Source organism: Nothoprocta perdicaria, unplaced genomic scaffold (assembly GCF_003342845.1).
Source record: "Nothoprocta perdicaria isolate Ctin4 unplaced genomic scaffold, notPer1 scaffold_0, whole genome shotgun sequence".
In the NCBI taxonomy this organism is placed as follows: Eukaryota; Metazoa; Chordata; class Aves; order Tinamiformes; family Tinamidae; genus Nothoprocta; species Nothoprocta perdicaria.
In genome coordinates, this window is record NW_020454092.1 from 925,831 (window position 1) to 937,796 (window position 11,966).

Here is an 11,966-nt window from a genome sequence, read left to right on the forward strand (position 1 = left end):
ATATTCCCTGTGACTACCTTGCATGCAAATGTACACTTTTATTGGATGAGTTAGTGCCAGGTAAGGACTGAATGAGCTAATTTCACAGGAGGGTAAGACACAGTAATGGGGCAATACATGGCAACTTAAAACGTTGTCACCTCTGTTGCGCCTGATGTAAATAAATGAACTCATGCTCCAGGAGTGTTAACAGAGCACCTTTCACAAACACTGAATTTGCATCCACCAGCTCTACGTTGCTTACTGATTCTACGAAAAAACATAGGCTTGTATGAGCAGAGTATCACAGGAAACCACAGGAAAAAAGATAACAGTTAAGTGTTTTCCAAAAGGTACCGTGACTTCCTACTTAACAGGCAATATATAAATTTAGTAGGATGAGTTACATAATAATGGCACATCAATCAAATACTAATATCATGTAAAAAGAGCACTCAATTTTCTCTCACAAAGTCCTCATCAATACTATCTGTATTTATGCAGAAGTTGCTCAGTACATTTTCAGGGAAGAAATAATTTTGTGGAACTTGAAAAAGCACATCCTCAAAAATGGGGAAAAACAGTCCAGTGCACTGTACCCAGCGGGACTGTGAGTGTCACCCAGTTGGACAGCAAGGCCTTCTCTCATACCTCAGGTATCCACCCAAATATGTAAGCAATGACGTAGAACTAGAGGATGCAGCCCTTAAATACCAAGTGCTTTCTACACTGTACAAATAACTAAGTGTTATTACAAATCAAATCACAGGACCTGAGATGCACTTTGTCAAAGGAGATCCAAAATAATGCATATCCAAAATAGTATATACTAACATAACACTTTGAAGTAGAAAATTGCATATTTGGCAAATCTTAATGTGACCGAATGTTTTGAAAAGCTAAGCTAAATGAAAATTAATGTAGGCTTTAAAAAAGTAGGAAATGCTATGCTGTCTGAACCACTATGCAGCCTTCTTTGGTAACATGATTAGTGATAAATTTAGAACAGCTGTTGCAGTTATCAAGATTACTCTAGTGAGCTCTGCAGCTTTTGTAAGAGATCATAATAAAAAAGCTCATCACTTTGGACATGTGCAATCAAAATAATCTGCTGTAATTCAATGGTAGTAAAAATAAAAGCATGGCTTATATTTGTAAAAAAAGAGTAATACATTAATACTCTGATTATTAAAACAAGCTATAAAAGTAAAGTGCCACTACAGACTCAAATAGGATTATTTAACATATTATTTTTAAATAAGAGAAGTTTAAATGGCTTGATTAGACTAAAGTTTGTCTTCACTCGTGCAATGCCAGTGTGGAAATACCCATCCTGGCTTTCAGTTAGCTGGTAACCTTCTTGTTGTGCCGCTCTTTCTTGAGAGAAAACGCTTCTCACTTCAAGTTCTTCTCTCTGTGATCCTGCTCATCAGTCTACTCTGGTTTCCAGTTTCCTAATTTCTAGACTGGTGCCGTAAATCAAGTGAAATTGTACAATCAAATCAAGATAGTAAATACTGCCTTCTGGAATCAAAGGAAGACTTGATTTAAGTAATAGGTATATATAGAGAGATATGTATAGGTACACACATATACACTTGAAATATATAGTATGTATATACACACACTATATAGTGTGTATATATAGTGTATATATATATAGTATATAAGTATCTGTAGTTGTCCAAATAAGACGAATTCTGCCTTTGCTACCTCACCATTTCCTTTGCACCTCAGCGACAATCACCCACATCCAAAGCTAAATGCTCATACAGCAGTGTACCCAATGTAGTTAAAAAGGTCAAAATTTAAAATCTGATAAACAATGTAAATGTTTTTCAAAACAACATAACATTTCATGAAAATTTTAGGCAAACTGTTTCTTTACCTAAATTTAAAATCTGAGGCTAGAAATTTTTACAGTGCAACTCTGCAAAGTGCTGATGACCTCAAATTCCACAGATTTTTAGCAGCCAGTGAGAGGGTTCATCAGCTTAGAAAACAAGCCTTTTAGAACATGAACATTATCAGGAATTAATGCTAACCACTAAATTCTCTTCTCTGAAATTCACTTACAATTCTCACTCTTACCTGTAAGATTCAGAAAAATATAGTTTCAATAACTTTTCATAAGAGATATGGGCATTACATTTAGAAGTGACAGACATTTTCCCATTAGACCTACTTTTAAAGGCATTAAACTTGGCATATTTTTTGTTCCAGCTCTCATTTACTTAATGAGGATTAAGCATGAACTAATATTTAGAAGTTACTGGAATTCAAATTCATGTGCTGAGATCTTGAATAACTTTCAGCAAGCCCAGCCTATTTCTATATCGGTGAAAGTGAATCAGAAGTATTTTTGGCAACGTAATAGTGCTGTTAACACTGTATGTTTCCCTTACATCGTTGATCGCTGGCCTGCTTCATCAAGCTTGAGGTTTCGTTTTCTGGCCGCTTCGCTGTTGAAGTCCACGTCGGGTTTATCTGCGTTGCTGCAGTCGGTCATGGTGGATTCGGCCTCGGTGCCTTCGGAAGCCCCTCCATTGGGCCGCGGAGCTTTGGGCAGCTCTTCAGGGGGGCGTCTCCAGTGGGGCCGGCTGGCCATCCACAGAACCAGCGCACCAAAGATTACGATCAGAAGGCCGAGGCAGTTGACAAAAATGGCCTCTGGGGGAGATTCCCTGTATGCAGGATTTTGCCTGGAGGGAAGAAAGAAAGTTTTAAAAAGGTAAAAAAGACAATTTCTAATGGCAATTCTGATCTAAAAGCAGCAGTTCTTTGCTAGGCAAGATGTCTTTTTAAAACAAAACAATGACTCAATAGTAGACTGCTATTATTCTGTGTAAATAGGAATGCAGTTTGCAAAGAATAAATTTAATAAACAAAAGAAAAAAGTAAATAATACTTACAGTGAAAATATAAGCTTTTCTGTGATTCCCATAAGAGCTGATGCAATCACTGTTGCAAAGATGAGCAGGCCTGAATAAATATGTATTGGCATGAGAGCTGCTCGAAGACGAACTGGAGCAAAAGGGAGTAGAAAGACTGCAAAACCCAGGAAAAGCTAAACATGAAAAAGATTCAGAGATAAGAATTAATAGGATACAAGCTGCACTTTTCAAGCAGATTCAAAATCATCATAAAATTTCCATTTTGAGATACCTTTAGGTACAAATATAGTATAAATCAAGATTTTTTTTTTAATGTGTTCCCTTTCAATACTAAGACCAAAATAATAATTTTAGATTAGCACCTGTGAAAAGACATAAAATATTTTACAAAGAAAGCTGAATGATAATGTTGAAACCAAAAACAAAGAAGAGAAACAAAGTTTCAGTGTGAAAAGTTTATAAGACTTCAAAGGTGTGAGTAGCAACATTTTAACAGTCCTTTCAACTTCCCTTCAATTTCAATTTCTCTCCTTTTATTATAGATTTACATATAATTGAACATCATAAGGCAGTTTAACTATCTGTTTTTAGGGGACTATAGAATTCACCTTGTTAGAGTAGTTTGGATTATATTGGTGCCAGTGCCCAAAAGGCCCTGGTCTCCGTCAGAGCCTACCGGTCAGGTGGTGTTCACAGAGTGAAGGTGTGTGGAGGCAGGGGAGGATGTTCAGGGGCCACCCAGAAGGCCTCCCCTTAGCACTCGCTCTGTGCTGGACCATAACCCATCACACCACAGGGTTTCATCACAGACTTGCCCAGTCTCACTGGGACTGCATCCCACCCTTACTTTGTCACATCATTACTTACTCCTGCTGCTAAATTAGAAATGGTGAATGAATTTTTAAGTTCATCTTGCTTTAACTTCCAGCCTTGTTCTGTCTTTCCATGCTGCATTCAAGAGTCTGGTGTTTTCTCCCTAGGAAGCTTTTTGATATACTCTAATCAAATCATCTCTTCATCTTCTTTTAGATCTGAACAGTCAAGGCTTTGAAAGTCTTTCCAAGGAAGACAATTTTTTCCACTTCTCATATTACTTTTGCAGCTTTTCTTTGTATTCCATATTCCATACTTTCTGTATTGGTCTCCCTAATTTAATTATAAGAGAGTATTTTTACCCCTATATAACAAAATTATTTTTCCTGTTGTCACAGCATCACGAGAAGTCATTTGTGTCCACTTTGAATACTTGTTTTTCAAAGACATTGCTTTCTGAAAGATAGTCTCTATTTAATGTTTCTGCTCTATTCTCAAATGTGTAACTTTGTGCTATGCCATATTATATAGTGTATATAGATATAGACACACACCATATATATACTTTTGGCTTCAGCTCAATGTATTTACACTTCTGTTTCTGTAGATGTGTTATTATTGAGCATCTCCTCAAGAATACCACTAAGAATTATTATTATTATTTATAATATGACTATTGAAGGGAAAATATTTACAGTAAGATTTACTTGTTTTACCTCTTATCATCTTCGCACATTACGTTTTAGATCAACATACCACTTCTGGCAAATGTTACACAGAAATACTGTATTAGTATTTTATAGCACCAGTTCTCTCAATCCCTTTAGGCCTCTGACTGGAGACTTACATCCCTGTTTGAAAGACGTAATGCCACAGGTTGGTGTTACTATGGCCAAGGCAGACAGGGCTCTGAGTTAAGTGACACCAATTATGTTCATAGTAGCAAAATGAGAAACAGATTGAAGATCAGCAGATGGCCCAGCAGTAACTTGTTCACATGTCTCAGCCTTTAGATATTTACTGCCCCTTCTTGCACCTTGCACTTGTCCTGTCTTGAGGCCGAGAAATGACAAGCTATAACTATACTAATTGAAAAAAGACAAAATAGTAATTCAGCTGAGAACTCCTTAATAAATGTCCTAAACATATTTAAATAATCTGCTGACAAACCAAATCACTTATTTCTCTTTTAAAAAATAAACCATGGCTTTGTAAATGAAAATATTCTTTCACAGTGATTTTTCAAAGCAATCCAGGAATCCGTTAGAATCATGATGCTAGTCCACACATTTGCTAGTTCCCCTGTGATAACACCAAAATAAGAGACGTGGCACTTTTGCTTCAACTCCAACAGTTTATAGAGCTTAAAAACACTACTGTAAAACTGAATAGTAAATACACTGCAATTATCCTAGCAAATAAACAAAATATGCTTTAAAGTACACTTTTCTGTGAGGTCAAGGATAAAGTATTTGCACGCTTACATACTAATTTGACACATGACAGAATATAAAATAGACATCCCAATAGCTGCAACATAGTGCGCAATAGTGAGAGCTTACTGTACCTTAATTATTCAACACATTCTTAAACTTTACAACCTGGTTATAAATAAAGTTAAATGCTGACCTGGAGAGAATAAAATATCACAGCAGTCAGCCCAATCCAGCTGTGCAGGCTATACATGTTGGGAATGTTGCTGGCATTGTGGTAGTCAAACACGGCGACCATAGAAACAATTGCAAGAATCATAGCTATGGTATTTAACCCAGCGTGGATGAACTTCATCAGGAGTTTGCTGCATTTCCAGGTCCAGGGCAATCTATATACAATAATGGCTGAGGAAAGAACAGAAACAGGATTTCATACTTTATAGAATAACTTCTCTAAGATTTTAAGAATCATGCTTCATTCCAATACAAATTACAGGGAAATCAAACATTTAATCCTCTAAAGAAAAGTCCGTTAAAATGTTTTCCTTCTGCACAACCTAACACATCACATATTCCAAATATAAAACCAAGGCTTAAATACAGTTTTTGAGGAGATTTCTTCTTAACTTTACAAAATTTTAGGTACATTCTATTCCCAATAAAGGCCTTGCTCCTTAAAGTGATCTAACTTGGATTTTTCTAGTAGCCAGATCAGAGGAATAGGTCCAAATTCTTTTATCCAGAAAGTCAATCTCTAGGGAAGCATGTAAGAATGTTTTTATATTCATTGTCTTTGCCAGTTTTGAATGCTCTTATCAAGTAATTATATAGGTATTTATAATTATCTATTACATAAATATTAAGACTATTTTAAAGAGGAAAATGCTACTTTGATTTTAAGGGAATCATAATCTGATTCTAAAAAACGTATTTGGCAAATAAAATTCTTCAAACAATCTTAGATGAATATAAACTTTTTGTGTTATCATATGTAATACTAGCAGGCCATAATGTGTCTAGTCTGAACATAGCAGCACTTTCTAAACAGTGATTAAACCGCACATGCCCATGAGGACCTCAAGAGCTGCTTCTCGCAGCTCTTTCCTCAGCTCTCCACTGCCACATCCCTTCCACAACTCCCTGCCACGTGCCTGAGCCACAGATGCTTTCCCAGGGGAACCTGTGGCTTTCCCATGGATCAAACCACATGCCTGAAGCCCCAGGTACATCTTACTACAAACCTGTAGGATTTCTAGATATGCAACAACAAATAAGTACCTTCAGGTAATAGGGGACAAATATTTATGTGCATGCTCAGTTACTTGCCAAAAAAAAAAAAAAAAAAAAGACTAGTGCCCATAATACCTTTCCCAAGCAAAAAACTGAGCTTTATTGATCTGGTTCATCAAGAACTCCTTTAATATTTCTGGTTGTTAAATGGCATTGAGATTCCTCTATATAATTAGCTATACTAAAAAGCAAAGAATAGAATGTACACAGGCTTAAAAAAGAGTTTCTGTTCCAAACATTTAGAAGCACATTACTATGTGCACCAGATAAGAAAAGTATGTAATACCTGATAAATACAAAGATGAAGAATTGAGACAGGGAGTTCTCATGCTTTCCTCATTAACCTTAGTTTTTTCTTTATTCTGCATGTTGTGTGAAATAGTGCTGAATACTAACAAATGACAAATTAATTTTTAAAATCTATCTATACTTATATTTTATTTGGATGCATTCCAAAAAGCATAAGATTGTACCAAACAACTGACAAAGAAAACTCTGTTTACAAGTGGAATTTCCAGCCTGAAAGTGGATTTTAAATCTGTGTCTGCTTCTAGTTGCTGTGTCAGTATGTAATACTAGAATGGAAATGATCAGAATGCATAGCACTTAGGTAGTTCTCAGTACTTTATTTTTTAAAAAAGTAGAACTAGTAAATCAAAATCAGTAAACTAGATGCCTACTGTCCAGACAGCTTGAGAATAGTCAAGCTATAAAAGGTAGATTGATTTTGGTGATTCAGTACTACTGATTTGGATTGCTGATTTTGTACAGCATGTATGCCACAAGACCCCAGTTAAACCTCAATATCTCATGAAGGTATCTGAAACTGTAGGATAGAAAAGCAAATGAAAACAGAGTGAGAGCCTGGACACTTGTTAACATTGCCATACATCAGAGTTATATGGCGTAGGTTATATGCCATAGCCTAGACAAACGCATACCAGAGCATTTGCACTGAGCGCTGCCCATGACTTGGGCAAATCTGCTGGTCCACCACTGTCAGAAGAGAAGGTCCCATTTCCCTACCATCACTTTTGCTCAACATGTCACTGTATTGTCCCCCACTTTGTCACAATGGTGTGTGCCTGACCAGCAGGAGGGTGCTGGAGTACACTGAGGCACAGAGGGGATAGACGGAGACCTGGTGGAGGAGGGACCTGCTACTCTCAGTGGCTTCAGCTTTAAAGACTGCCTCAGCAAGAGGTAAAAGCACACACAAAGCTCCTGCACCCACACCTGTTTAGGTGACATGCTAAGGTAGAGCTGTGAACAACTACCTTTAGTTTAGCATCTACTGACAAAAGATGAGGATCAGGCATCCTTAGATAGAAGTTCTTTACTCAGATGTCAGTCCTGTTACGAGCTCTGATTTTCAACTTTCAACAGCTTGTGTTTGGTTTGAAATACCTGTTCCTCATCAACCATATCTAGCTGAAATTAGCTTTCTAGGATTTCTGGATGCCAAATGCTCTGTGACTGTCAAGGGCTGCTTGGAGATCCTCACACCCCAATGGAGTCACGCAGCGTGGCTCAGGCTGCGTGCACGGACATTGCCGCTCTGAGCTGCCAGAAGGAGCACTCCGCCCATTTCCTTTGCTGCTCCTTCATGCACAATCCTGTTGCTTGCTTTCTGCCAGTTCTGGACTCCTGCTGGCTTCTTTTGAGAACTACTTTAACACTAAAATGGACAAAATTAACCCAAAGGAAACATGCCCATTTATGATTTCAGCAGAGCTCAAACTAAGTGTATTGCAAGAGCTGCCCCTCCACAGCTTGGCTGTGATGAGACCCTGAGCTCAGCAGTTTACCCTTCACATTCCTGAAAATTCTACAACCCATCAGCTCCTGGAAAATACAGGAGTTGACAGTTTTTCCTTGGAACAGATGTTGTGTTATGTTCAAATAAATGTAATCCTAAAGTTTTGTCACATAACACAGAGCAAGGGGTTATCCTCAGAAGTGATTTAAAGGTGAAGGAATGTTTACTTTAAGAGGTTTGCATTACTGAAAAAGGATTGTGATCAGATGATATTAGAAAACTTTATAAAAATCATATTTACCATTGAACATCTTTTGATCTTTCTGGCCTGCTCCACCATCTCAGGCAACTTGTGAAACTAGCTCGTCAGCCATTGTAACCTGCTCCAAGGATGGCTTCCTGGATGAATCCAAGAGCATCATCCGTTTTCCAGCTATTGTTAGATGGCTGCTTAGTCCCATAGAGCAGTTATATCTGGGCACTTTGCACCTTCTCTGGCCAAAGACAGGAGGAACCACTGTTACTCATTTACTCATTAAACAGAAAGGAGGGGATTCTCCTACACTATTTTCCCCACTCTCTCCTCCTCTCTGCTTTTGTGCATGGTGCCCCTTCCCACTTCTGCCATCTATGGCACTTTTGAGACCTGCTGGAATGAGTTCCATTTGGTAATCCAGCAAAATCTCAGTTTTTTGAGGGTGCTTTGATTTTCTGATAAGCACCAGATCCGACAAGCACAAGAATTGGCACAAACAAAGAGGGACAGGAAGATGAAGCCAAAGCCCAGAAAAAGCTAAAACAAACAGAGGGCAACAATGGGACTGTTTTCAGCTGGAGCGAATTGTTAGATTGGCCCATGCATCTATGTAATTTCATCCATACAGAAGAAATTTAATTGACTCTAGAACTTCACATGATAATGTGGTAGATTAGGCCTTTTTCTTTCACCTTTAAGATTAAGAAAAACTTCTGCTGTATTCTTTTATTAATACATTTCTGCTCCTATGCTGTTGCTTTTAGGCTCCCGGCTCTGACTCTGTTCAGTTTGCTACAGCCCCCAGTGTTGCCGACGCGGGGTCGGCAAGCCTCGTCCGCTAGCTGGGCTGACCTGGGGTTGTCCTCACCCCAGGGCCCTAGAGCACAGATGCCAATATGGGGGATGCAGCAAAAAGGCATTTATTGCGCAGTTCAGTCTGCCTATATACTCCAATAAAACGCGGAAACTCACCTACTACCCAGTTGGGAGACTAATTTCTACTTTTTGTCTTGTATGGCATGGGGTTATCAGTAAACTGCATAAATTAATTCTGCTCCTAACTCCCGTGACATCGTGAGATCTTCCAAGCGCTATGCCCTATGCTCTATGCCCTATGCTATACTACATCATCTGCTTTTGCTAAGCTCTTTACCTTATTAAGCCCTAAAAGCACAAAAAACTCCTACACCCCAGAATAACCAGGCTCCTCCTCAGTCTACAGCAGAGATGGGCAAACCCACAACAAACAAACCCACTGATCTGTTCCTCTATTTTCTGCAATTAAATGTATGCAAAAAAAAAATCTGTAATTTGATATCCTAGCAAAGTCAACAGGTGTTTTATTATTCTTTTACTTATTTATAGCCTAAAATTGCACCTCACATGACATTGGGCAATAGCAGCTAACTGAAAATATACAGCAGCTTCAGAGCGTCGCAGTGCAAGCAGGGCGGTGCTTGCTGCTCGTGCTTGTCGAGCCTTGAACGCGCCTTCCAGCTCCTCTGGAACCAAGGTCCAGATGTGCTGGCCTCCTCCCTGGCTGCGTGAATGCTGCGTCGCATTCACCAGGGAAGCTCATGTAAATAAGGTTATTAAACATCAAATGGTACTTAACTCCACCTCTTACCAAGTACTCCTGTTCACACTTATATTCTGCATTCTTCCTTACTTAGGAATAATGAAATCTTCCCCTCAACTCTCCACAAAGAAATCAGTGGCAAAATTATAGAGCATTTCCACTGTTCTTCTCAGCAATATTTATTTGTCCTGCTTGGACATTACTGATGGTTCATTAATTCTGCTCATGTTGAAACTAGTCTGAATTTTATCACTGGCTTTATGGGAAATTATTGCTGTAGTTCTTCTCTCTGCTTCTTTCTCCTGTTATTTTAAGGCATTTATTTTCACCTCCAAATTTCAAGATTCCTAAAGTACTGTCCAGCACCTTTATTTTTGCAATATTTAGCTCTAGTGTAATTCTGTGCATAGGCATAGCTAAGTTAGCAGCTCTAAGTATTGCATTTTTCTTTTCTTTTTTTTTTTACCGTAAGCTGAATTCATTTTTGAACTAGATCAGGTCGGACTTATTTTTCTGTTCTCTTGGAATTAGCTGTCAGTAACACTGACAGCAAAAGCACAGTTCAAAATCCACCATTTTTATCACCACAAGAAGCCAATAAAACCTTGCACTTAAGACGCAGCACTTTAGACATAGCACACTAAGGGCGTACGATGGAGAAAAGAGAAGGGGGGGTGTTGTTAGTGCCGTAATGGGGCGCACCGAAGGGCGCTCGCCTCGGCCGTGCCGCGCTGCCCAGGCGCCGGGAGCCGCGCAGTTAGAAGCGCGTCGCAGAGCGTGGCTCGCGGCGGCGCGCGGAGCTCGGCAGCGCTTCCCCCGCGCCCCCCGCTCCCCCTGAGCCTCCCTGCGCGCCGGCGGCTCCTCGCCCCGCGCCCGGCCGAAGGGGCGGCCGCGGCGCCGCCTACAAAGGAGCCTTTGTGCCGCCTGCTGCGGCCGGGACGCGCCGTCTGCCCCGCGGTCCCGCCGCGCACCCACCGATGCCCTGCACGAAGATGAAGCCGGTGACGACGAGGACCGGGTGCCAGTTGAACTCGCCCGCGCCGCCGTCCCAGCTGAGCCCCTCACGGTAGTGGAAGACCCAGACGAGGGCGAAGATGACGGACACGAAGCCGGCGAGCAGCGCCGAGACGAGCAGCGCCAGGAAGCGCCAGTAGTCCTCCATGTTCGGGGGCCGCGCGGCCGGGGCCGGCACGCGCGGGACGGGGCGGGGCGGGGCGGGGCCGGGGCAGGGGGCGCCGGCCGTTGCCGCGACCGTTACCCGGTACCAACGGCTGCCCTCGCCTGCAGACCCCGGGCTCCTCGGCGCTGCCCCCTGCCGCGGCGCTGCTCTCGTTTATTTTTTTCCGTTACGTGCTTTTCACAAACTTGACAAATTTTTCTTTGCATTCGGAGCTCAGATTTCAACCGGCCCCTGTGTGTCAGCCCCAGCCCAGGCCCCTGCTCGACTCGGCGCCGTGGCTCTGGGCATAGGGAGCTGTTGGGCCAGCGGGTGCGGTGGGTGCTGCTGGATAAGGAGCTTGCAGAGCTGTTACAAAGATAACCTCAGCAGCCACAAGCTGCGAGAGATAAACCAGAAGAGGGAGAGCGGGTGTGACAGGGGCAGCACAGGGGGAGTGCATACTGTGAACACACTCACAGGAGGAGCGCCCGGCACGCCAAGAGTGCGCCTGGACTTGCTCCCCGTGGCCGCCCGTGATCCCCTTCACTCGTGCTGCGCCCGGCAGCTACCCGCCTTCCTGCACGGACGCTGGCCCAGATGTGCGAAAGTGTTTGGGGCTGCTCCGCTCAGTGTTGCAAGACCTGCCAAAATGAGGCGCTTTCATTACACGAGAGGCAGAGACAGGAAGCTGCTGCCGAGTGGGCGGTGCTGCGGCCGGCGCCCCTAGCCACACATCCCTGCAGAGCGGAGCCACGAGGAGAGCAAGGGAAAGCCCTGGGGCTCGTGGCTACTTGTGCCAGTGAC

At 41.6% G+C, this 11,966-nt stretch overlaps 1 protein-coding gene across 1 annotated transcript; it reads right to left on the bottom strand.

Annotated features, from left to right (window-relative positions):
• Window positions 1-1,634: 1,634 nt before the first annotated feature.
• Window positions 1,635-11,165, bottom strand: LOC112951601 (cytochrome b reductase 1). The gene is made up of 4 exons (XM_026044344.1): window positions 10,979-11,165; window positions 5,316-5,524; window positions 2,892-3,046; window positions 1,635-2,681 (listed from the first exon to the last, which is right to left on the bottom strand). The coding sequence occupies exons 1-4, from the start codon at window positions 11,163-11,165 to the stop codon at window positions 2,381-2,383; spliced, it is 852 nt and encodes a 283-aa protein (XP_025900129.1). The 3' UTR covers window positions 1,635-2,380.
• Window positions 11,166-11,966: the final 801 nt, after the last annotated feature.

What these genes read in the sequence shown, in the direction of transcription:
- LOC112951601 (XM_026044344.1), bottom strand. Translation starts at nt 11,165, where the DNA reads ATGGAGGACTACTGGCGCTTCCTGGCGCTGCTCGTCTCGGCGCTGCTC. An exon ending in CATCTTCGTGCAGGGCATCG is followed by an intron (nt 5,525 to 10,978) that starts GTGGGTGCGCGG and finishes TTCTTTCCTCAG; the next exon opens with CCATTATTGTATATAGATTG. An exon ending in GAAAAGCTTATATTTTCACT is followed by an intron (nt 2,682 to 2,891) that starts GTAAGTATTATT and finishes TCTTCCCTCCAG; the next exon opens with GCAAAATCCTGCATACAGGG.